This window comes from Lactuca sativa, chromosome 1 (genome assembly GCF_002870075.4).
Source record: "Lactuca sativa cultivar Salinas chromosome 1, Lsat_Salinas_v11, whole genome shotgun sequence".
In the NCBI taxonomy this organism is placed as follows: Eukaryota; Viridiplantae; Streptophyta; class Magnoliopsida; order Asterales; family Asteraceae; genus Lactuca; species Lactuca sativa.
Genome location: NC_056623.2, coordinates 213,954,529 through 213,980,918, shown reverse-complemented (window position 1 = coordinate 213,980,918; position 26,390 = coordinate 213,954,529). Strand labels below are relative to the sequence as shown.

Below are 26,390 nucleotides of genomic sequence, written 5' to 3'. Positions count from 1 at the left end.
GAGTTGGCTAGCCGGGTCACGAACATGCCACCATTAATTTTTGAGGTTTTGTGATCCTTGACCGCACCCTCCGACAAATAAGAAGCCAAACACCACGGAATGTTGCAAAAGGTGTCGGGCGTGATAATACTCCAAAGGTAAAACACGTCAAGGTTAGAAACCTTGTCGTCATCCTTTCGTTGATTGATGGTGGTGGAGATAAGGCGGTTGTCACACCCCCGAACCAGACGGCGGAAACGTCCGGGGGCTGTCGTGACTCAATTGAATACCATAACATTGAATATATATGAAACAAAACAACATTCGTCACCATTCATCAACATAGTACAACCAGTAGTGTTTACATGTCATACATTGTTTGAGATATTACATTTCCAAAAATTAATATTGTTTGGTTCATTCGAAAATAAACTGCAACCGTCACTGAGCATGATTTCCCTTGACTCACTGGTTTCCTGAGAATACAAGTATTTTGAAAAACGTCAACATATGAAATGTTGGTGAGTTCATAAGTAATGTTTGAAATCGAATGTTTATATTGTTTGAAAAACCACCAGAAAATCCGATATTTTCTGAAAAGAAAAGCTTTCAAAAACGTTTGTGAAGATCCATAGGTATGCTTGTTTGTTTCTATACTTGCAAAAATTGTTCATTTAAGTTGTATGTGTTTAAAATCGGTATGTGATAAAAACCCTAGGGAAACCCGATGTTCCCCTAGTTCTTTTGAAATCCATTGAGTTGCGTTGAAACCATTACAAAAATAGTAGTATCGGTCCCAAGCGACGTTGGAAGGTTCTCGAGCATTGATTATTTACTACAAACCCGCATTACACAAATGCCTGGTTTATAGATATACCAACGATTCCCGAAGGCGTCGTCAGTACTAATCACGTTATCCAATCGCCCGGACTATGAGTGGTCCCGCATCCGAAGAGAAAGAGGTCACGAAGACCCCGATAACTCTATTAACCGGCTGGGGAAAAATGTGTGCGAGGGGTCCCCGACCCGCCTCGTAAAATGTGTAGACTTTTCTAGCAATACCATGGCCCTTGGGGTCCAATGGTACAAGCCATTGAAAGTCACCCTACGTTGTGCCAAGTCGGTAAAACTCAACACTTCGTAGAAAAAAAAATGTCTTCGGGCCTTAAGATCAGGTCATTGGGCTAGCTAGGCCCAACAAACAAGATTTTACACTTTTGGGGCCCGAAGATGGTGCGTAGACGTCTGTGCACACTCGCATGTATGTGTATTACCAATCGTTATTTGTATGTATCAAAGAGTTAGTAGTTGTGGATTTTCATTGGCTCGAGACCGAGCCAATTCGTTTAACAACGACTTTTGGTATTGTAATGAGTTGTATTTCGTTGGTAGTTGAGGTGTCATTATTTGATCACATTGTACATGATGAATCAGCCTTGAAATATTTCTGGTTTCAGCCCCTCATTATTTGTAAAAATTACATTTTCAACCCTTTTATTTAAATATTTCCCGGTTTGGTCCTTAAACTACTTTTCTTGACATTTTAACACCAAAAATTATTGAAATTAATATTTTCCAGCATATTTTTCAAAGAAAACAGTTTAAGTCCCTGAAAATGCAGTTTTTCTCGGTTTTAGCCCATCTTTTCGCAATTTTGACAATTTTGGCCCAAAGTGGAAAATTTTTGCAACTTTGGTCCTTTTTAAATTTAAAAAGCATTTTAAACCTTTGAAAAGGGTTTGGGACACTTATAGTCCACTGTTTTACAGAATTTCACAGTTTTGGCCCTTCAAAACAGAAAAATTCGCATAATGGGCCTTATTGGGCCGAAATTTACATTTTTAGCCCAATAGGCTTGAAATTTATGTTTTTAATCCCCAAAATGAATAAAATTCCAGAAATAGCTTTATTGAAACTGTTTTGACACATTTCAACTATCAGAATCTGTAAAATGTCATTTTGGGCCCTAAATTTTGTATTTTTCACATTTTTGGCCCAAGATGTGTGTTTTTAGCTTAAAGAAAATTGTTGCTAACCACTTGGCTATTTATCTAGTATCACTTATTATGTAGGAACATATTTGAAGCTAATATCATAAAACATGAGTTATATCTCGGTTTTGAGGGGTTTATTGGCTAGATCCAACATTAAAACACATATAAGCATACATATAAGCATGGAAATCATACAAGGCATACAAATACATATAGATCTACACTTTCACTTGTATTCCCCCCCACAAAAACTCTTAAAAACAGAAAATAGGGGTATGAATCTCACCTTGGGGTGTTGGTTCGGTTTTTGCAATGAAAATGGAAGGAAAAATGAAGTGTTTTTGGCCTTGGCTCCCTTTGGTGAAGATCTTGAGTTTGAGATGGTTTGAGGATGCTAGATCACGATTTTTGTATAGATTAGGGAAGGATTTTGATAACAAAAGAATTTAAACCTTAGATCTATGCATAATCTTACCTTAGGAGATGATTTACTTGCAAAAATCCCTTTGGAAAGCCTCTAAATTTCGAGATCTTTGGAGAGGGGAAGGAGAGAGCTTCTTGAGAGAATTTTTGAGAGAATTTTGTGAGATGTGTGTGTGTGTTGGTTATCTTCGGCCGAAACAAGAAGGGAGAGGGAGAGAGAGAGAGAGAGAAGGAAGAAAAGACTTTGAGGTGATGCTTGCATGGATGAATGTGATTTTTGCATGGAGAACCCATGGGTAAAAATGAGGTGGCACTTAAAAGTCAACCTCTCCTTGTGTTTGGGCCTTGGGCCGAGAATATGAAGGGAAGGAGGAAAAATTTGGGCTTTTGCCCCTAAGCCCAACATTAGAGGTAGTTTAGGGTATTTATTGGACTTATAAAATAAAATTGTGATTTTTGTGCTTTATTAAGCTAGGTTAGGTTTAATTATGGATCAAAACTTGTGTTTTATTTCCTTCTAGGTTCTACCTAGCCCAAAATATTGAAATAAACGAGTGTGGGTCTAATTAGAGCCCGATTAGGGTCCTAAACCCATGATAGTCAAATTGGAAGGTCATTGGTCCGTTTGGATCCAATAAGGAAGTCTTAGTCCAAAATGGACTTAACAAGAACTTCTAGGGTCTCCAATTGTTTGATGACTACTTATAGTACTTGTATTTGATTGAAGTTTTTGATTCACATTAGGTTGAATGCATAGATTACATGGCTTAAAATTTACAGTTGTGACATCATCCCCCCGTTAGAGGGAATTTCGTCCCGAAATTCCGCTTGAAAGCTAGATTTGAGAAACTAAAATAGGTGAGGGTACTTTTGTTTCATTTGATCTTCGCGTTCCCACGTGAATTCTGGCCCACGCTTTGCGTTCCACCGTACCTTCACGATCGGGATGCGACTCTGCTTAGTACGCTTCACCTCCCTGTCCATAATCTCGATTGGTTCTTCGACGAACAGGAGATTCTCATTGATTTCGATTTCGTCAAGAGGAATGATAAGAGTTTCATCTGATAGGCACTTTTTCAGGTTAGAAACATGAAACACGGGGTGCACACCGTTTAGCTCCGGGGGTAGTTGTAGTCTGTAGGCTACCGGACCTATTCGGGCGACGATTTCGAAAGGTCCAATGTACCGTGGGTTTAGCTTTCCTCGTTTTCCGAAACGTATAACCCCTTTCCAGGGTGAGACCTTCAACAATACTCGATCACCGACCTGGAACTCTAAGGGCTTTCGCCGTTTATCAGCGTAGCTCTTTTGCCGGTCACGCGATGCCTGTAATCGAGCTTTGATCTGGACAATCTTTTCTGTGGTCTCGCGAATGATTTCCGGTCCTGTCATTGCCCTATCCGACGTATGTGTTCTTGCTAGCTGGGTGTCACCTACTTCAGCCCAACATAACGGTGATCTACATTTACGCCCGTACAGTGCTTCGAAAGGGGCCACCTTAATGCTCGAATGATAACTATTGTTATATGAAAACTCGATCAACGGTAGGTGGGTATCCCAAGACTTTCCGAAGTCTATCACACATGCACGAAGCATGTCTTCAAGCGTCTGAATAGTTCGTTCGCTTTGACCGTCCGTTTGTGGGTGATACGCAGTGCTCATATCAAGGTGAGTTCCCATTGCCTTGTGGAGCGACTGCCAAAAGCGTGACGTGAACCTACTGTCCCTATCTGAGATGATGGATCTTGGCACTCCATGAAGTCTTACAATCTCTCGTAGGTATAAACGCGTCAGCCTCTCCATTCTGTAGGACTCTTTGATTGGCAGGAAATGGGCAGATTTCGTCAGTCGGTCGATTATTACCCATATGGTGTCCAATCCGTCCGATGTCTTGGGCAGCTTGGTCACGAAGTCCATAGAAATCCCCTCCCATTTCCACTCAGGGATTGCCGGTTGTTGTAACAATCCGGACCGTAGATCTATTTTAGAAAAGTAGCTAGCTCCTTGGAGCTGGTCAAATAGATCATCGATTCGCGGGAGTGGGTAGCGGTTTTTAACAGTGAGTTTATTCAACTCTCTGTAATCGATGCACATTCTGAAAGATCCGTCCTTCTTTTTGACAAAGAGCACCGGAGCTCCCCATGGCGAGTAGCTAGGTCGGATAAATCCCTTGTCCAGAAGCTCACTGAGTTGGCTGGACAATTCCTGCATTTCAGCAGGAGCCAGTCGATATGGTGATTTAGCGAGGGGAGTTGCTCCTGGAACGAGGTCGATTCGGAATTCAACCTGTCTCTCTGGGGGTACTCCTGGAAGATCTTCGGGAAACACGTCCGGAAATTCACACGCTACCGGAATGTCTTGGATGTTAGTTTCTTCTTTTGTCTTGTCCACTATGTGGGCCAAGAACGCTAAGTTGTTCTTTCGCAGGTGTTTTTGTGCCTTGATGCACGAGATAAGACGAAGATTCGTGCTAGGTTTGTCACCGTAAATTACTAGGGTTTCGTGATTCGGGAGACGAAGGCGAACGGCCTTCTCGTGGCACATAATCTCAGCATGGTGGGGGCTTAACCAATCCATGCCGATAATCACATCAAAACTCCTAATTGATACTGGCATTAGATCTATTCGAAAGACGTGCTGGTTAAGGGTTAGGGTACATCCGATGTAGATCTCCCTAGTGGATTCGGTCTTCCCATTGGCCATTTCCACCGTATAGGTTTCATTTAGCTTTTGGGGTTGTTGTTTTAATAGATGTTTAAACTTCTCGCTTACGAAACTTCGCTCCGCTCCGGTATCAAATAAGATGCATGCATAAGTGTGGTTTAGGAGGAACGTACCGGTCACAACTGCGGGGTCCTGAACTGCATCACTCTGACCCATAGTCAGCATTCTTCCTGCTCCTCTGTTTCCTGAGTTGTTGTTGTTGTTAGGGCAGTCTCGACGGAAATGTCCCGTCCTTCCACACCCGAAACAGGTGTGGCTAGGCCCTGCGTTGTTGCCGCCGGCATTGGTGTTGTTGGTGTTGCGGTGATTGTTGTTGTTGTTCTGGTTGTTTCCCTGACTTTGGTTCTGAGAAGGATAAGTCCTGCAGAACTTTGCAGTGTGTCCCCTTCGATTGCAACTGGTGCAATGGAACTCCCTACATTCTCCTTGGTGATGGAAACCGCACTTGTTGCATTTGGGATGAGTGCCGGAGTAGGGTCTTGAAGTATTTGAAGTAGCTGAGGCTGGAGCATGTGAGGTGACTGGAACCGGCGCAGTGACAGCGTGAACTGCCACCGTTTGCTGCTTTTTAGAGGTCTCGGGACCTTGACGCCCCTTCCTCTTGTTGTTCCATCCCTTCTTACTATCGCTCTCCTTCTTCTTCTCAGTCTCTACCGGTTTCTCGCCCTTTTTGTGGTTATGATCATAGAGCCTCTTTGCCAATCTCTTCGCGCTGTCAAACGTTTCAGGGTTAGCAGCTATCACGTTCCCCTGAATGGGGGATGTCAATCCCCAAATGAATCGTTCAATCTTCTTCCCCTCTGATGTGATCATACCCGGGCACAACAGAGATAGTTCGCTGAATCTCGATATGTAAGCATCGATGTTCCCATTCTGCACCGTGAGATTCCATAGTTCCTGCTCCATCTTCTGTATTTCGCCCCGGGGGCAGTACTCAGCCGTCAACATCTCTTTCATCTCTGCCCAGGGAATAGAGTTGGCGACAGGAAGTGTCATAGCTTCCACATGACCATTCCACCAAGTGAGCGCTTGGTCCACAAAAGTGCAGGCCGCGAACTTCACTTTCATCTGCTCGGGGCACTCGCATATCTCGAATACCGACTCTACTTTCTCGATCCATCGCTTCAGGGCGATCACTCCTCCGGTACCGTTGAAAGTTCGGGGTTTAGCGTTCGCAAAATCCTTGTAGGTGCACGTTTTAGTGAGTCCTTGGTTCGTCCCGTTGTTCGAACTTCCGGATCCTTGCCCGTTGCCTCCTCCGTTGTTCCCTCGGTGAAGTTGTGCCATAGCCGCTGTGACCGCAGCAGACACGGCTGCCTGGAAAGCAGTGGAGTCAACTTCCGGCGGGGTTGGTTCGGGATTTCCGCGAGTAGCTGGGCGAGGCATCTTTCTGTCATGAAACGGAAAGATGTTGAGTGTACGTGGTTTCGGTGAGGTTATGATCCTACTAACTAGGCGTATGGTGCGAACCTAAGCATTACTATCATCAAGCATGCAATCATAATGTCTCAACACATAGCAACTGAGAATAATTTAGCAAAACACACAAAAGTTTATTAATATTATCCGCATTTCGTACAAGAAAATTTGCTCGTAGGAGCATACATAAGTAATGCTAATCCGACAGCATAACGGCTCCATGAGTAGTGTAGTCACTTAAACATAGAGCCGGAGTACATAACATAGTTACTAATATCCTACTACGATAGGTCTATCCCTAACCGCGATGAGCTGCGTCAGGAGGTGGTGCCGAAGATGTGGATGCTCCCTGAAGACGAGCCACTAGGCGTTCTGCATCCTGAAGTCGAGATTCCCACCTTACCTGCCTCATGTGAAACTCCCGGAGGACGTCACGTGTCTCCTGCTCCGCACGCTCGACTCTAGTCCACAACCGGCGTACTTGATCAGCAGTGTCCTGAGCAAGGTCGCCGGTGTCCCGTAACCGTCTCACCATGACTGGTAGGGCTCGGTCGGCCGGTCCTCCGTCCCTCAAGTCAAAGAACTCGCGTGACATGCCAAACGGGGGTCGCTGTCCCTGATGTCTGCTCCATCTCCAAAGATCCATGCCCCAAGGAGGGGTAGGTCCAGTGGGTCCCACACGATAAGCGGGTACCCTGATCGGGTAAGGGGGGTCGATGACCTCGGACTCTGCATCCGAATCACCCCCTTCGCTGTCATCGAGCTCCTCTTCGAAAGGTTCTTCGTCTTCTTCGGGTTCGGCAGGCTCGCCCTCGACTTCTGCTTCCGGTTCCCCATCTGATTCCTCTTCGGGGTCCTCCTCAGGTTCTTCTTCAGGCTCTTCCTCAGGCTCCTCCTCTAGCCACCCGTTGTTTCCCTGATTAGGGAAGTAGGGGTCTCCAGGGTGATGAAAACCAGCCATGCTGTCTGCGCGAGTACGTAATTATGCTACATTATTCCTAGGGTACTATGACTATTACACAGACTAAGCAAATATTCTCTTTTTGGGTGATATAGGGTAAAATTTTTAGGTTCCCTGGCTATTCCGATCTTATCAAGACATGTGTTAGTTTTACCTTGGAGAGAATGTAGTTGATCAGGCTACATTCACCCCTTGGTATCACTAAGAACAGTCCCGAATTAATCGAGATACCAGCATTATGGTGTTTGATTCAGTGTTAGGTCCTTACTCCTAATGCAAGCAAGTGTATTTTATTCATTTGTTTTGTTCAGAGTTATGTTAGTCCCTCTTTTTGGTTTATAGTTGCATATCAATGTATGGCTCGACATGCTAGTTCACTATAAACAAAGCTCTGATACCAACCTGTCACACCCCCGAACCAGACGGCGGAAACGTCCGGGGGCTGTCGTGACTCAATTGAATACCATAACATTGAATATATATGAAACAAAACAACATTCGTCACCATTCATCAACATAGTACAACCAGTAGTGTTTACATGTCATACATTGTTTGAGATATTACATTTCCAAAAATTAATATTGTTTGGTTCATTCGAAAATAAACTGCAACCGTCACTGAGCATGATTTCCCTTGACTCACTGGTTTCCTGAGAATACAAGTATTTTGAAAAACGTCAACATATGAAATGTTGGTGAGTTCATAAGTAATGTTTGAAATCGAATGTTTATATTGTTTGAAAAACCACCAGAAAATCCGATATTTTCTGAAAAGAAAAGCTTTCAAAAACGTTTGTGAAGATCCATAGGTATGCTTGTTTGTTTCTATACTTGCAAAAATTGTTCATTTAAGTTGTATGTGTTTAAAATCGGTATGTGATAAAAACCCTAGGGAAACCCGATGTTCCCCTAGTTCTTTTGAAATCCATTGAGTTGCGTTGAAACCATTACAAAAATAGTAGTATCGGTCCCAAGCGACGTTGGAAGGTTCTCGAGCATTGATTATTTACTACAAACCCGCATTACACAAATGCCTGGTTTATAGATATACCAACGATTCCCGAAGGCGTCGTCAGTACTAATCACGTTATCCAATCGCCCGGACTATGAGTGGTCCCGCATCCGAAGAGAAAGAGGTCACGAAGACCCCGATAACTCTATTAACCGGCTGGGGAAAAATGTGTGCGAGGGGTCCCCGACCCGCCTCGTAAAATGTGTAGACTTTTCTAGCAATACCATGGCCCTTGGGGTCCAATGGTACAAGCCATTGAAAGTCACCCTACGTTGTGCCAAGTCGGTAAAACTCAACACTTCGTAGAAAAAAAAATGTCTTCGGGCCTTAAGATCAGGTCATTGGGCTAGCTAGGCCCAACAAACAAGATTTTACACTTTTGGGGCCCGAAGATGGTGCGTAGACGTCTGTGCACACTCGCATGTATGTGTATTACCAATCGTTATTTGTATGTATCAAAGAGTTAGTAGTTGTGGATTTTCATTGGCTCGAGACCGAGCCAATTCGTTTAACAACGACTTTTGGTATTGTAATGAGTTGTATTTCGTTGGTAGTTGAGGTGTCATTATTTGATCACATTGTACATGATGAATCAGCCTTGAAATATTTCTGGTTTCAGCCCCTCATTATTTGTAAAAATTACATTTTCAACCCTTTTATTTAAATATTTCCCGGTTTGGTCCTTAAACTACTTTTCTTGACATTTTAACACCAAAAATTATTGAAATTAATATTTTCCAGCATATTTTTCAAAGAAAACAGTTTAAGTCCCTGAAAATGCAGTTTTTCTCGGTTTTAGCCCATCTTTTCGCAATTTTGACAATTTTGGCCCAAAGTGGAAAATTTTTGCAACTTTGGTCCTTTTTAAATTTAAAAAGCATTTTAAACCTTTGAAAAGGGTTTGGGACACTTATAGTCCACTGTTTTACAGAATTTCACAGTTTTGGCCCTTCAAAACAGAAAAATTCGCATAATGGGCCTTATTGGGCCGAAATTTACATTTTTAGCCCAATAGGCTTGAAATTTATGTTTTTAATCCCCAAAATGAATAAAATTCCAGAAATAGCTTTATTGAAACTGTTTTGACACATTTCAACTATCAGAATCTGTAAAATGTCATTTTGGGCCCTAAATTTTGTATTTTTCACATTTTTGGCCCAAGATGTGTGTTTTTAGCTTAAAGAAAATTGTTGCTAACCACTTGGCTATTTATCTAGTATCACTTATTATGTAGGAACATATTTGAAGCTAATATCATAAAACATGAGTTATATCTCGGTTTTGAGGGGTTTATTGGCTAGATCCAACATTAAAACACATATAAGCATACATATAAGCATGGAAATCATACAAGGCATACAAATACATATAGATCTACACTTTCACTTGTATTCCCCCCCACAAAAACTCTTAAAAACAGAAAATAGGGGTATGAATCTCACCTTGGGGTGTTGGTTCGGTTTTTGCAATGAAAATGGAAGGAAAAATGAAGTGTTTTTGGCCTTGGCTCCCTTTGGTGAAGATCTTGAGTTTGAGATGGTTTGAGGATGCTAGATCACGATTTTTGTATAGATTAGGGAAGGATTTTGATAACAAAAGAATTTAAACCTTAGATCTATGCATAATCTTACCTTAGGAGATGATTTACTTGCAAAAATCCCTTTGGAAAGCCTCTAAATTTCGAGATCTTTGGAGAGGGGAAGGAGAGAGCTTCTTGAGAGAATTTTTGAGAGAATTTTGTGAGATGTGTGTGTGTGTTGGTTATCTTCGGCCGAAACAAGAAGGGAGAGGGAGAGAGAGAGAGAGAGAAGGAAGAAAAGACTTTGAGGTGATGCTTGCATGGATGAATGTGATTTTTGCATGGAGAACCCATGGGTAAAAATGAGGTGGCACTTAAAAGTCAACCTCTCCTTGTGTTTGGGCCTTGGGCCGAGAATATGAAGGGAAGGAGGAAAAATTTGGGCTTTTGCCCCTAAGCCCAACATTAGAGGTAGTTTAGGGTATTTATTGGACTTATAAAATAAAATTGTGATTTTTGTGCTTTATTAAGCTAGGTTAGGTTTAATTATGGATCAAAACTTGTGTTTTATTTCCTTCTAGGTTCTACCTAGCCCAAAATATTGAAATAAACGAGTGTGGGTCTAATTAGAGCCCGATTAGGGTCCTAAACCCATGATAGTCAAATTGGAAGGTCATTGGTCCGTTTGGATCCAATAAGGAAGTCTTAGTCCAAAATGGACTTAACAAGAACTTCTAGGGTCTCCAATTGTTTGATGACTACTTATAGTACTTGTATTTGATTGAAGTTTTTGATTCACATTAGGTTGAATGCATAGATTACATGGCTTAAAATTTACAGTTGTGACAGCGGTGAATGAGACGGTGTGTGGGTGACCTAATACTTCCTTCTTGGGCCGACTTCGGAATGTATAATTTGTTGGCAATTGTGTTCCACCAACCCGTACTCGTAACCCCATCGAGGAACACCTTATGAGAATGTTCCAAGAAAGCGCGAAAAATGGCAGTAGTAACCAATGGTCGGTCATAAATCCCCAATCGGCATGCCAAATCAATGACCGAACATTGATGGAACTCGCCCCTAAGGCAAAAACTAAAACTCGCGGGGTGGTAGCAATCATCTCCTCCTCGAAAAGACACCGTGGAGAAAAATTACCAGCAAAGTTCCCGATACACCGGCTCTTGAATTCTAAAAACCCGGCTCCATCCATCACAAATCATTGTCTCCCCCTCGTACGTGAATTCTTTCAAAAGGTAGGGCGCCAACTCCTCTTCATACCGAACATTCTTCAACCAATCCCAATCAACCCTATTTGGTACATAAACTTTCTTCTTTCTGACCTCAGCCAACTTCTTCTTCCATCTTGTCATTGTTGAAGCAGATTCAATTCGAGGAAAATTCAACCAAGGAAAATCTCCTTGATGTCCACTTGAGCTCTATCCCCTTGAAAACATTGTCCCTTTGTTGATAGAATTCAAGAATTTTGAAGAAAAGATGTAGAACTTGATGAATGCTTGAGAGAGAGAGAGAGCAAAGGGAGGCGCATGTCGAGTAAGGGGGAAAATGATCTCTTTAGGGTTAAAAACCCTAGTTTTACTGGTTGTTAAAATCATTTTAAATTAATTTTTTTTCTGTAAATAAAATCGACTCGTCGAGTTAGGGTTAGACTCGGTGAGTCTGGTCGTGAATCTAAAATTATATGGGATCTGAAGAGACACGTCGAGTCAGGGTCAGACTCGGCGAGTCACTTGTAAACAATTCAGAAAATCATATCATTTTGTTATTAAAAATTCATTCCACCCCACACTTAGTCCATACGCACTCTCAACCAGTCATGTCTAATGATTTAGAAGACGATAAAATCCTAAAAACGAAAATCAAACAAGAAAGATAAAAGAAAGCAAACTCTAATAACGGGTTGCCTCCCACCAAGCGCTTCTTTTTAAGGAGTCGTTAGCTGGACTCCTTCCCCTCTACGTTTCTTCATTTTCCTGCATCGGGAATGCACGCCTAATCTTTTGCGGTTTGTACTTTGTCTTGTAAGCATGTATCTTCTTCTTGTAAGTCCGTCTTAATTCTTCTCTCTTCCTCCTTATAGCATCATCTTTCGCTGCATGAATTACCCTTTTCCTCATCTTCTTCTTCTTCACCCCATTCTCTTTAAACCTTATTACTTCATAGTTGGTGAAAATTCGGGCTTGAGGTTTGGTAATACGTGACTTAATGAATGGGTCATCAGCATCATCTTTCATAACCGTTGCATCTCCCTCTTCTCCAAAGCTAGCCTCTTCCTCAAGTGGATTGTCCTCATCTTCTTGCATGATCGTATCGAGACATGCTACATGAACATGTTGAAGATCACCATCCTTTCCTCCTGTTGCTTGATCTTCTGTAGAATTAGGGAGAATTTTCATGTCTAGAGCATGCAAGGAGCTGGTAACAAGCATATCAAAATCGACTAAGTTGCTGTGATTTTCGACTGGACTCGTCGAGTCCATGAAATCGACTCGGCGAGTCGGAGCGAATTCATCACATTCCACCATGTTTTCTGAATCGGTTCCTTCCAGCAGCTTCTCTATTTCTTCCAAGTCCTTGTCAACATCACCAATTCCTCCAGAATATAGCAAAAACTTACTTGGATCTTATTCTTGTAATAGAGCAAGTTCTTTTTTTTTAGTATTTCATCATCCAAATTAACGAATGAGACTTCTTCTTTTCTTCCTTCTTCTTTCTTAACTTCTGGTAGAGCTTTAAACACTGCTGTATCATCTCCTACCCTCAATGTTAGTGTCAACTAGCATACATCTATTAATGCACCCGCGGTTTTCAAGAATGGTCTCCCCAAAATAATTGGAATTTTGGGGTCTTCTTCCATATCGAGCACCACAAAGTCCACGGGAAATATAAACTTATCCACCTTGATGAGGAGATCTTCACAAACACCTCTTGGACTAATATTCGTCTTATCTGCCAAATGAATCTTCATATTCACAGGCCTCGGCTCCGGTAAATTCGGCTTTTTGAAGAAAGACCAAGGCATTAAGTAAATACTTGCACCCGAATCGGTCAACGCTTGAGTGGCATGTACATTTCCAAATTGACAAGGAATTATGATGCTTCTCGGATCACCCTTCTTTTCAGGTAGTTCACTCATTACTATCTCCGTGACTTCAGCTGAATCTTTCCTAGCAACAAAGAGACCTTTCAGCAAGTTAAAGTACTTGGGTGTTTGAAGCATTGTTTCCAAAAATGAGATGTTTACTTGAAGGGCTCTAACATGCTCCATGAAAGCTCTGCATGCTCTAACCTTCTCAGTAGGTATGGCTTTGATTGGGTATGGCAGGGGAGGGTTGTAAGGCCTTATGAAAACAACAGTTTTGTCATCAGGGCATGGATTCATCGAGTCCATTAGAGGGACTCGGCGAGTCTGGTCGGGTTTCGCTGGATCCAACTATTCTTTCTTTCCTTCCTGCACCTTGGACATCTTCTGTGCAGGGGTGAAAATTTTTCCAAAGCTGGAGGTCACAACACTCACATTCTCCATTCTCGGATTATTCTCGGTTTTACTTGGAAGTTGACCTGGTCTTCTCTCGTTCACTTGTTGTGCAAGTTGTCCTAGTTGTTTGTCAATATTGAAAATAGATGCTTACTGATTCTGAAGTATATTTCTAGTCTCATGTATTGCAACATCATGATCATTGTGCCTTTTCTCGGACGCGGCTATAAATCTAGTGAACATTTCTTCTAAATCGGCCTTCTTTTCCATAACCGGTTCTTCCTTTTGATAAAATCCCCTCTCCTTCTGTTTGTATTTCTCCTCCTTCGTCTTTTTGTATTCTTCATACGGGAGCCATTCCTTCTTTGGTTTTCGCCAATTCTCATCGTAACGATCGGCGCTTGAATAGAACCCTTGCGCCTTTTTGTTGCCATTTTCATCCAAGTCGCAGTCTTTAGTAAGATGAGGTCCATTACAATTTTCACAACCCATCCGAATAGCATGGATCGTTTGATCTATTTTATCCATCCTCCTATCCATGGTTTTTAGCATAGCCATGACCGCGGACAAGTCTTCAGTAGCTGCATATGCGTCTCCCCTAGTAACATCATTTCTTGGATTATGGTATTCTCTAGAGTGCTTAGAGAATTCTTCAATCAATTCCTTGATCACCGGGGGTGGCTTCTTTGTGAGCGGGCCTTGCGAGTCAAGTAACTGCCTAGTTGTGACATTGACTCCATCATAGAAGATGGAGACTTCTTGCTGGCTATTAAGGTCATGGTGCGGGCAATTTCTTAGCAGGCTCTTGTACCTCTCCCAAGCTTCATATAGCGACTCTCCAGCTTGTTGTTCAAAGTTAGCAATGGCCTTCTTCAACTTGGATATCTTGGAAGGTGGGCAAAAGTGTTCAATAAATTCTTCTTTCATCTTGGCCCATGTGGTGACTGACCCGAGGGGAAGTGAGCCAGTCTTTTGCAGCACCTTTGAATGTCACTAGAAGCATGCGAAGTAGTTGAGTCTCGCGAGGCACATTTGGAACATTAAAGTAATCAGCTACATCATTGACTTCATCCAAATGCTTGTAGGCATCTTCGTGGTCTTTTCCATAGAAAGGAATTTCCTTTAGCTGGGTGAGTATGTGGCCCTTTAGCTCGAACGTAGCAGTAGCGGGAATTGCGGGTTGCACAAGTCCTGGGCCGGTGTCATCGCGGATCCTCTTCTTCCACTCTCCCATGGGGATTTCATCAATGTTAGCCATGGTAAGAGCTAACTCGTCACCGGAATCGGAGTCGTGCCCGTATGTAGGTTCTTCTTCCTCCTCGGTGTCGTACTCGGTGTCTTCCTTGATCGGGTCTTCGCTTGCTAAAGATGCGTTGGATGCACCTGCTTTGCCGCTCTTCTTCTTGCTGAAAACGGACTTGAGGTTCTTTAATGGCGAATTCTTTGAAGAAGTGGATTCTCCAACGGCTTTTCCTTTGCTCCTCCTTAGTGCGGATTCTGGGTCTTCGAGAGGAGGGACCATAGGTGTATTAGATCCTCGAGTCATGAAACAACTGTAAACAAAACAAAAAAAACATGTAAAAAGAACAAAAATAAAATAAAAACTAAAACTGTAACAGCGACGGACTCGCCGAGTTGTCACGAGTGCACTCGGCGAGTACAAGGCAAAAACAGAAAAACTTTTAAATTTCTTATTAAAACGGATTTTTATTAAAACTTATCATAATTACTAGATTACCTAAGAATTAACTCTGTGTAAGAGAATTCTTACACAAAGGATCGATAAAAATAGAATTTAATGCTAATTTAGAACCGTTCCCCGGCAACGGTGCCAAAAACTTGATGTGTGTAAAACAACTTAGTTTTAATCCTACTAACTTAGACACAAAATAAACACACAAAGGCAATGGACCTATCAATTGTGGTATAGCTAAATAAGTAGGGTATCAAACATAGCGAACAGTAAATTAAAACTAAAAACTAATTTTATCTAAATTAATAAGTAAGGGTTTTCTCTAGTTTTACAAGACTAGAAACTTACTAACTATCACTTAAACTAAAAAGTAGAAAAACAAAGAATTAACTAGATTCAATAATGGGAAAGACATTTGTTTAGTTCAACTTAATTGATCCTATGGTTGATATTATGGTAATTGTGTAATGGATTAATTCTTCTATTGGTTACCGATTCAAGTGACTAGATTCACATTCGCTGCACTAATCCTTAGAGAACAAACTAACTCAAACAGTGATCAGTTGTCTAATTTAATTTAATTCACTGGATTATCTGTTCGGGTTAATTTAGACTTGTAATAGCTAACTAATTTGGTCCTTTAGTTAAATTCTTGTTGATGGTCATCACACAAGCTCATACATGAATTTACCTATTTTTCTTATTAATTCTAGTTTCATGTTCATTAATCCTAGACATATAACAAAGTGGTCACATAACATATGAGGTTGATAATTAAAAGATGTTCATACTATTTAATTATCTTCCTATTAATAGAAAAATAGTTATCATCCACACATAAGGTTCTTTAACAAGCTAAAATCAACAAAATCACCAACATTGAATTAATCCTACCATAAATCAAACCATAGTATCAATATTGTATCCCCAAACAGAAGTTTAAGAGTTTTAGCTCATGATTGAGGTAATTAACAACAACAAAACGAATTCTAATTGTCTAGCCATAATGGAAAACAAAAGATTACGTAGAATGATGTAGATTTTGCCTCAAATCTCCTTCGGAATTGGATTCTAGGTTGTATCTTCGTTCTCTAGGGTTCTTCTGGCTCTTCAATCACAGATATTCTCTCCAGAAGGGTTCCAGAATATTGAATGTCGATCTGGGAAGCCGTATATATAGATTCGACCCGACTCGCCAAGTCCATGTCCGACTCGCCGAGTCCATCACTTAAATCCCATGTATGGTAAGTCACGAAGTCTTTATCTTCTTATTATCTTCTAGATCCTTTGCTCGGACTCGTCGAGTAGACGACCCTACTCGCCGAGTAGGTGCTGTTTTTGGTGGTTTTTCTTCTTTGTCCCATTCCCGAGCTCTAAACCGCTTCTCCTGCTTCCTTTCGCTTCCAAGCTTCAACTTTGGACTGAAAACATAATACAAACACTTTTAAGTATCTTTTTTTTCCATAAAATGCAATAATTTAGCTAATAAATGATAAAAATCTATACTTAATATAAGACTAAATATACCAATATCACTAGGTAAGTTGCCCCTCGTTGGTTTCCTTGGTTGATACCACTGTTGGAGTTATCGACACCATTTCCATTTCCATTTGGATTGTTGGCGTTGAGTTGTGCCATGACGGCTGTCACGGCAGCTGTTACAACAACTTGGAAGGTTGCGGGGTCCATCTGCAGAACTGGTGTTTCGCCGGCTAGCTGGTTATTTCCATGGGAAGACATGATTCTGTTGCATGATAAGGAATAGGTTCATGAGTAACTATGGTTATTTTTTGTCGTATCTCATCTATGATTATAGATATAAACTTATGAATGTACGCATATGAATCACATGTTTTGTTGTACGATTCTCGTTGTTTCGACCTACATCCCTATGATGTATTAATGGTAGTATGTAGAAATAAGTATTGTAAAAATGTTAAGTTACCCTAATAGATTATAGATATCAGATCCTTAAGTTGGCTCAGGTTACATGAGTTCTCGTAGGGCGTACCTCTCTTGATTTACTACTACTAGTTGTGACTAATTACATGGTAGACCTAGGACTTAGTGTGATGACTCTCATATGCCTAAATAGCATAAAGGTGTCCAACCATTTCGCTCATTTCACGAGTAGCCTCTTCCGCTCTTTAATCTGCTAAGGCTACCCTAGCCTCAGCTTCCATGAGTTATTGCCTTAGGGTGGTCACCTCCTCTTCTAAGGGGCGGAGATGATTGGTAAGGTCTTCCTGTTTTGCGTGTTGGTTCGATATTGCTTTTGAGGGGGTAAGGCTCGTTAAGGATCTCTCTAGCGCCTTCATCCATGTCTGACTCCTCATCAAAATCCTTTCCCTCGGGGTTCCTCTCTTGATATTCTTTAGGACCCAATTCTGGGTTCTCCCTTTGCACTTCCTCTGGTTCTCCCTCGGTCCATTCGTTGGCTATCACCATAGGGTAGTAGGGGTCTTCGGGGTGAAGCTCAGTCATGTTGCCTTCGCGAGAGTGGATGTATGAGATACATGTAGAAGATTTAAGTGTGGAGGTCATATGGTATTCTAAAATGCTACTATAGTATTACATGTTTGATCCTAGGACTTCCTGATGTACAAAATCGATACGTTTTTAGACTTGTTGTTATTGTTTAGTATCATAAAATACTCCTATAGTATTTTAAACCTTAGGTTTGGCTCTAATGCTCCTTTGCATGTAGGGTTTGTAAGTTTTAGACTTATTGCAACACCACCATCACTCCCAAACACATGTTGGTCATATCTCGAATAAATACAGTTGATCAGGCTCTATTTATTCCAGATATGATTACATAACTGTCCACGTTTGACTGTAGTGTTCAACATCTAAATACTTTTGTTTTGTTCTTATTATGATATGGTTCTAGCAAGTATGTATACTTTTAGAAGATACTTATATTCTTAAGGTATAATTTTAGTCAGAGTGTTTTTAGTCCCATTGTATTTATAGTTGTATATCTTGTATGGTTAGATATACTAGTTCACTATAAACAATGCTCTGATACCAACCTGTCAAACCCTCGAACCTGGACGGTGGAAACGTCTGGGGGCGGACGACTTCGTGTATAGTATTATAACAATTGAATATGAATGAAACATAGCAACCAAACATCATACATTGAAGATACACGCATACATAGTTTACATATTGAATTTGTTCATCAGTTACACAAAAGTAAGAAAGTAAAATATCTTGAAGTTGCACCACTTGGTCTTATAGTCGAACTTATTACCTGCTACAGGAATTCCTGAGAATACAAGTCGTTTTGAAAAGCGTCAACTAAATAGTTGGTGAGTTCATAAGCAGTTTTGAATAAAAATGGTTTTCGTACTTGTTTAGAATCGTTTTCAAAAATCCGATAATTTCTAAAAAGAAATTGTTTGAAATATTTGTGTCCGATCTTATATTAATGCATGTGTGTTAATGGTTACAGAATAGAAAGAGAATGATTTCCAGACAACCCGATGTTGTCTGCGATAGATGATGCTTGAATCTCAACCCCCGTGGTTGATTACCAGTGCGTATAGATTACCGTTTTATCAAGAAGAAAGATTCCTATTTTATCCAAAAATAAAATAGAATGGTTTCCCGTAAATCCAAAAAGAACATAGGATGGTCTCCCGTAAATCTTATAACGTTAATTTCTCTAAGTGAGTTGTGATAACCATACAAAATAATGACAATTTCGTCTGTCTTTGCGTCTTTGGGACACCGACGGAATAGGATAAGGTTTTTGTCACCCTAGACTGGCCTAGTCTAACTGTAGCGAATAACTCAGGTGTGGGGTGTCACCGCAGTATAGATCTATACACAAACTCCCACTTTCCCTCCAGGAGACTCTGGTTATAACTACAGACTACGATTGTACACTCAAAGGTGCCAACCGACATGTCTCACTAGATCCTTAATCGAAAATTTACACGGAAAAGAAAGAAGAACACATATAAAACTCATTCCCAGGCCCAATAAACATGTAAGTGGACCACTAAGGCCCACTATACGTGTCTATCATTTCCAGGCTCAAAAGGAATATGAATATCTATCCTGAGCCCAATATACATGTAAAAGGACACTAAAGCCCGCTAAACGTGTATATTATTTCCAGGCCCAATAAGGATATGGATGTCCATCATGAGCCCAATATACATGTAAAAGGACATTAAGGCCCACTAAACATGTATATTATTTCCAGACCCAATAAGGATAAGAATATCTTTTTTAACCCGTTTATTATTCTTTTGTTTATTTTAGCTCTATTATTTACAAAATTGATATAAAAGTCCACTTTCTGTAAAAATGACGTTCTTGGCCCAATAAACCACAAAATTTTCAATTAAGGCCAAATTATAGTAAAAATAACACTTTAGTCCCCATTTTTTTTCAAAACTTGTGTTTTTGACTAGTTTGTGGTAAAAATAACATTTTAAACCCATTTTTGTCAAAAATATCATTTTGGCTTGATTTTTGTGAAATACACATTTTTCTGGTTTTTGGCTTTTCTGGCCTAGTTGTTAGAAAATTTGTAGAAAAATCATCGTAAGTCGAAATTTTGATCCGTAAATTCTGGAAGTTTGGAAATTTTTTCTACTTTGTTCAAAATTTTTCTCATAATTTTTATTGGCCTAGAGAAAAGTGTGAAATTGCTCACCTTCACAGGTTGGTCTGAAATTATTTCAAATCTGATAGATAGTTTTGTAAAATTTGCCAAAAATAGTAGAAAAATCGTATGAAAACGTGAGAGTAGTCATTTTAAAGGTAATAACATGAAATATTAGCATGTAAAACAGTTTTGAAAAATATTACCATTAAGGAGGTCAAAACAGTTCAAGATTAGACTAAAACTTTTCTGTCAAGGGATAATTTTTGAGTTTAAGTTATCTAAGTTTGTTCACAACACTTATTTTTGCTATTTTAAGTGGATAAATCCCAGATCTATAAGTTTACATGTATTATATGTGATGACACATACTTTTCTCAAGGTTTTTATGAAAATCCAAGTGATAAACTTCATTTTCAAGTAAAGATCTAAAAGTTAAACACATAAACATGCATATATACATAGATCTAACACAAAAACACTTGTATTCTCCCCCCAAAAACATTATAAAACCGAAAACAAGGGGGTATGAACTCACCTTGGGGGTTTTTGAGATGTAGATGAAGAAGAAGAAGGATCTTTGAACCTAGCTTGAGTTCTTGATGAGATTTGTGTTGTTTTGGTGTTCAAGTTATGAAGGCTTGAAGAGAACTTCTTGAAACAATAGTAACTCACGATTTTTGAAGAAGGAAGGGAGAGAGTTTCTTGACTTTTTGAGAGAGAATAAACTAAGAGTTTGATTTTGGAAATGAAAAGTGAAGAGGTAATGGTGGTGGTTTGGCCGAATTTAGGGAGGAGAGGGAGAAAAGTTAGTGTATAATGCATGTTGGTTAATTCAAGTGTGCCTAGATGTATGGTGTGTAAATACATTGATATATGATGTATAATATGGAGGTGTTATTAGCATTAACCACAATTCTTTTCCTTTTTTTTTTATAACTCAAACCTTAATCGGCCCAAGAGGGGTCTCGGCCCAAGGTTGGCCCAAATAGAAGATCCAATGACAAATTCTGGCCCATTAATGCTAAAATAAGGTTTTTCAGCCACTTAAAGCCCAAAAGAGGGGTTATCGGCCCATTTGGGCCCAACAATAGATTATTGGTCCAATAAAGGTTTTGGGTTAGAGGATTTTTGGGCTAAGGCCCAAAGATGATTGGAGTTGGCTTTTTGGATCGAGTTTTTTTTTGGGCTTATACAAGGAGATTATATTGTTTAGGAATTCACATCTTAATCTAATTTTGCCAGTTATGACACGGGGCCTGATGTATGTATGGTATATGGTATTTTGGAGAATTCTCTAAGATTTGTGCTTACAATTTACGTTTAAAATGTTTTCAGGTACTTTTGGTTTCAAAAGGAAAGATCCAGCTTGATCGCACTGCATCTCCTGGAGATTTATTTCGCAGTGAATATTTACAAATTACTCTGATGTTTTGAGAATATTTTTATTCAATGGTTTTGACTTATTTAAAAATGAATTTTTTGCTCGGTATATTTGGGACATTACACGAACAATCCAAACAAATCAAACCAAACCAAATAATAAACGACGAACCGAATACGTATTTGATACCATGTAAACTAATGAACAAAATACCGCTAGAGTTTCACTATTGAAAAATAATGAGTACAATTACAATGAAAGGAAAAGACAATATAAATAGAAAAACTAATTATGTTAAACCAAGCTAAAAGGCTAATGAGAGCCAAATAGACCCAAAACGAGTCAAGCTACTCGTGAGCTATTTAGGATCGACTCGTTAAAACCTGGACTCGAAATCAATTTTAAAGGAGCTTGAGTCGAGTTGAAGCTTAATATTAAGCTCGTTTATTAAACGAGCTCGAGTTTGAGTCTATGCCACTAAGCTTGATTAGACTCGCAAGCCTAAACGAGTCTATATATAATATAATTTGTTATTATTTTATATATTAAAATAAAAACTATTTGAGAAATTAGTGATTTAGAGTATTAATAAACAAGTTCGAACCGAGCTTATGGTTATTTGGACACGTTAGACAAAAAATGAGCGGAACTCGTATAATTTTTTATGAGCTTGAGTTGAGCTCCGTATAAAAAAACTCGAATCAAGCTAAACTCAAGCTTGAGCCTTATATAACTTAAACGAGTTTAAACGAGTTTGGACTCAGCTCAACTCAGCTCGTTGGAACCTCATACCTAAACCAAGAAAATGGTCTAATCAATTTGTTTGGCTAACGAGGCTAAACGAAATGAAATGGCATTCAATGATAGCATACATCTCCTCTTATCGTAGGCATATCTCATATCTCAATGACATTTGTTGAGGCATAGCTTACTGGCATGAATTGAACATCTCTCTTTCTCTTTCACTCTTTTTCTTTCAAAATACAAAAAACGATGATAAGCATGAAACATTTTAAAACCAACCTCACTAGAAATCGTAGTATCTTTTAGAATCGTCTCAAGAATTAGTTTAAAACAGCAGGTACAACAATATGGTCAAGACAAAAAAACAGATAATGTAAAATTGCCACGTGTACATTCGACACGTATAATACTGAGACACGTGAGAAAGGCATGTACATGTGTGCAGAAACCTATCTTGTTAGTCAAACTATAAAACCTCTGCAAAAACCTATCCCTCTCTATTCTCTATATCAAATATTGCAATGCGCCACCGTTAATGGCCATTCTCAGATCACTCAGGGAACTTGCTCGGAAGACCTCCAACACCAACACCAGAACCTTCTTCATCTCCACTCCAAATCCGACGTCCTTACGATCCATAAGGTCATCAATCTTACTCTCTCGCTCATCAAACATTATCTCTCCTTCAATCTCTATCTCTAAGTGGGACTACCCATTCCATGGCCCGCTTTTCCTCTCCTATCCTCCATGGAAGCTTCTGCAATTCGCGACTCCTCTATACCTCCAATCTGAAGTCGTTGCGAACCCTAAAGTACGGGCTATTGACTTGCTTCGAGAACGGACGTTTCCGATCAAATTAGGGTTAAGATCGGTTAAATACGACGATAATTTGGGTGATGGGAAGGACTCGAGGATCGTTGGAAGTAGTGTCCGTGATGGATTAGTGGAGAGTTTCGTTAATTGGCCTAATTTCATTTCTATGAGTAGATTGGTATCTGGCCCGGTGCTTGGATGGTATAGACTTCATATCCTTTCCTAATTCTCTGTTTTTTTGAATCTATTTTACTCTTGAACTTGGAAATGGAGATTTAATGAAGTACTTGCTGCACATTGTCCCTTTCATGACTGCTCTCTCTTTGACAGTATGTTTAAATTGATGCCTGCTTCTGAATATTGATGGCTTCCGCCCCTTGAAATAGGAAGATTATTGTTCAAGTTGAACTTTAGATGGGATTATTTATACGTAAAACTTATTTTCTGTTTGTAAAGTGGATGCTAATGGTGGAATGGACAGATTATTACTCCCTAAATACATAAACATGTGAGGAGATGCTTTTAATTATGGTTGGTTTAGTTGTTTCTTACACTAGATGTGTGATTAGAACTTTAGATATGTATTTTGAACTATGTAATTGAACTTTATACACAAACCAATCACAGTGATTCGAAGAATATGCAAAAAAATGGAAATTATGTAGATATAATAGCAACACATTTTTCTTATTTCTCTTTAAGTTGTTATTTTTGTGGTTCAATCAAGTGTTGAAGATTACCAACAATGGATCATGAATCATTGAACGTTTCCTTTTGGCAAACTGTAAACTAAACAGTAAACAATGGGTATCTTGTTGCCTGTTAGCCTTTAGGGTTAACCCCAACAATAGGCTAGATCACCATTTAGACATGTAATCTTCTCCTTTTGATTTTATTTTTCCAACTAGGTAATCTAAGAGTATCATGTGTATATGTATTCCTTGAAGGGTATAAAAGGTTATTATATAAGATTTATGGGCTATACTTACAAAATGACAACTTGAATGCAGGATGATCATGCATGATATGTATCTTCCTGCATTTCTTGGGCTTGTTGTCTCTGGGGCAACAGACTGGGTAAGATTTTAAGCTAGTGTTTCGTATGATGGAATCAAGGAAGGAATGGAAAAGAAATTGATTGTTTTATTTTATCTGATGGAATGGAATGACAACTTTGACTTTTTTTTTTATAGATAAAAAAACTGTTAGTTTTAATCAAGTAATATATACAGTAGAGCTAGAAGCCTAGAAGTATACATTGTATAGTTATTTACATATACATATTAAAAATTCATTCCATTCCTACAGACTAACCAAACATGATATCATGGAATGTAATTAGTGATTCCATTCCTTTCATCCTTTGCATTTGTGGTAAAAGTTGTTTGTTGTTGCAGTTAGATGGATATGTGGCCAGAAAAATGGGGATTAATTCCGTGGTTGGTTCATACCTTGATCCTCTTGCTGACAAAGTAACTTCTTTTCTTTCTTTCATATAAAACAACAATTGATTTTAATATATATATTTTGTTGTGGTAAATTATACATAAAATCTCATGGAAAGTTGTTAATAATTAACACACAGGTTTTAATTGGTTGTGTTGCCTTAGCCATGGTAGAAAGGGGTCTTTTGCACTGTAAGTATCTGTATGATTCCTTTTTACTCTCCATATAAACATAAACTTGTAATTTTACTCAAATACATTTTTAATATTTTAATAATTTTACAGCAGGACTGGTGGCACTTGTAGTGATGAGGGATGTTGCTCTAGTTGGTGGTGCAGTGTATATAAGAGCTACCAACTTGGGTTCAGAGGTATGTTTTGTTCTTCAAATGAATTTAGCAATCTTTTTTTTTTTTTTTTGTATATATTGTAATGTGTATATTTTGGTATATAGTCAAGGAGTTGGGTAGAGTTTTTTAACCTTGATGGGATTCGACCAAAGAAAGTTGAGCCTTTAATGATCAGTAAGGTAAATATTCCATTCCATTTTTTTTTTCTCTTTTTTGTTAAATGCTGTCTCGATAAATGATGTTAATGTGAAAAAGCCTATTATTTTCCTGATTTTATGTATTAAGTCGTTATTTCTACCTTAAGTTAAAAAAAAAAAAAAGAAAAAAAAGTTATATGTAGCTTATGAGATTTGTTTTTGGTTTATAGGTTAATACATGCTTCCAACTAGCCTTAGTTACAGGTGCTCTTTTGCAACCAGAGTTTGGAACTCCTCAAACTGAATTATACATCACATACTTAAGGTAGGTAACTACTTTTGGTTTTCTATAATCACTAAATTGCATACTCTTTTCGTCCCTATTTTACTGAATCTTAACGTGTTTTTTTTCCCCTTTCTTCTAATTGACGTAAACACTTGTGATTCTTTTTTGTAATATAACAAAAACACAAGGACCAAAACTGTAATTTACACTAAATCTATTTTGGTTTTGGTTTGATGCAGTTGGTTAGTGGCTTCAACGACAGTGACTTCCACTGCGGCTTATGGTACACAATATCTCAAGAGGAAATTTGTTTAAAATTCAAAACAATGTCGTTCAAAAAAAAAAAAAAAAAAAAAAAAGGGAGCGAGGCCAAGCTGTAAAATCAGACATTTTCATTTTGAGAGAGAGAAATTTACTTTTTTTTTTTTTTAATTATTGCATTAAACTTGGGGGTATGGGGAGGGGGAAGCTATGTTTTGTTTTTCCTTTCCTGGTATATAATGTTAAAAAATATCTGCCAAAACGACATCATATAAGAAATTGGAGAGGGAAAAAAATTACAAGCTAAAGTAAAAAAAAAAACTTTTGAGATAAAAGAACGCTCTTAGGATAGTTTTGTTTTGACTTTGTCAAATTTATTTGACCCAATAAGCTCTCTAATAAGCTCATGCTATTGTAGATACTCTAATTTAGTAATTTATATCAAACTAGCTATATGTGTGCATATTGCACTGCATAGGAATAGGAATAGAATTATGTGGCTAAACTAAGGAAAATCAGAGTCAAAAACGGCTTCAATCTGGTATTGGAGTGATGTTAAGAACTTGTAACTCATCAAGTAATCTAGTATTCAGCTTCTATGGATACCAAAGAGACAGTTGTCTGCGTTTTTTGATTTCCATGAGATTGGGGTACCTCCAAAGAGTATAAAAAAGCCACTTACAGGCAGCTTCTGTGGACAAGCAGCCCAATCGGAGTCACAAAAGGCTTCAATCTGGAAGGACTCGTTTTTGTTGAAAAATAATCATTTTGTGGGAGTACTTCTGAGATATTGTAATACATGAATTGAATGGCAGTTTAATAATGCTCTTGACAAGGATTCTGATTGATATGACTTAAATGTTGAATAGCATAAGACAAATCAGGACGTGTGTAATAAAAAAATTAATTTGCCAATCAATTGTCTGTAAGATGCTGGATCATTTAAAGGATTTTACCTAAGGTGCATCAACCGAGAGTTTGAAGGTAATGGTGTTTTTATAGACCTTGTGGAGTCTATTGAATGAAGACTCGATAGTTCATTCATGAATTTTTGTTGATGTATAATCAACTTATCTACAGTGAAATTCTAATCCAAGAAAGAAATTAAGAAATCCCAAGTCTTTGA

General features: G+C 39.0%; 1 protein-coding gene and 1 non-coding gene across 2 annotated transcripts; both read left to right on the top strand.

Annotated features, from left to right (window-relative positions):
- Window positions 1–14,299: 14,299 nt before the first annotated feature.
- LOC111899605 (small nucleolar RNA R71) lies at window positions 14,300–14,406 on the top strand. The gene has a single exon (XR_002853008.1). It is a non-coding gene; the product is annotated as a small nucleolar RNA R71 (small nucleolar RNA).
- Window positions 14,407–22,433: 8,027 nt separating this feature from the next.
- LOC111899596 (cardiolipin synthase (CMP-forming), mitochondrial) lies at window positions 22,434–25,435 on the top strand. Its single transcript, XM_023895424.3, has 8 exons — window positions 22,434–22,986; window positions 23,796–23,862; window positions 24,183–24,257; window positions 24,371–24,422; window positions 24,516–24,601; window positions 24,685–24,759; window positions 24,948–25,042; window positions 25,243–25,435. The coding sequence occupies exons 1-8, from the start codon at window positions 22,508–22,510 to the stop codon at window positions 25,316–25,318; spliced, it is 1,005 nt and encodes a 334-aa protein (XP_023751192.1). The 5' UTR covers window positions 22,434–22,507; the 3' UTR covers window positions 25,319–25,435.
- The last annotated feature ends 955 nt before the right edge of the window (window positions 25,436–26,390 follow it).

Excerpts from the sequence above, each read along its gene's own strand:
- LOC111899596 (XM_023895424.3), top strand. The coding sequence starts at position 22,508 with ATGGCCATTCTCAGATCACTCAGGGAACTTGCTCGGAAGACCTCCAAC. Across the intron at positions 24,258-24,370 it reads TTGATCCTCTTGCTGACAAA|GTTTTAATTGGTTGTGTTGC; the intron begins GTAACTTCTTTT and ends ATTAACACACAG. Across the intron at positions 24,602-24,684 it reads CTACCAACTTGGGTTCAGAG|TCAAGGAGTTGGGTAGAGTT; the intron begins GTATGTTTTGTT and ends TTTGGTATATAG.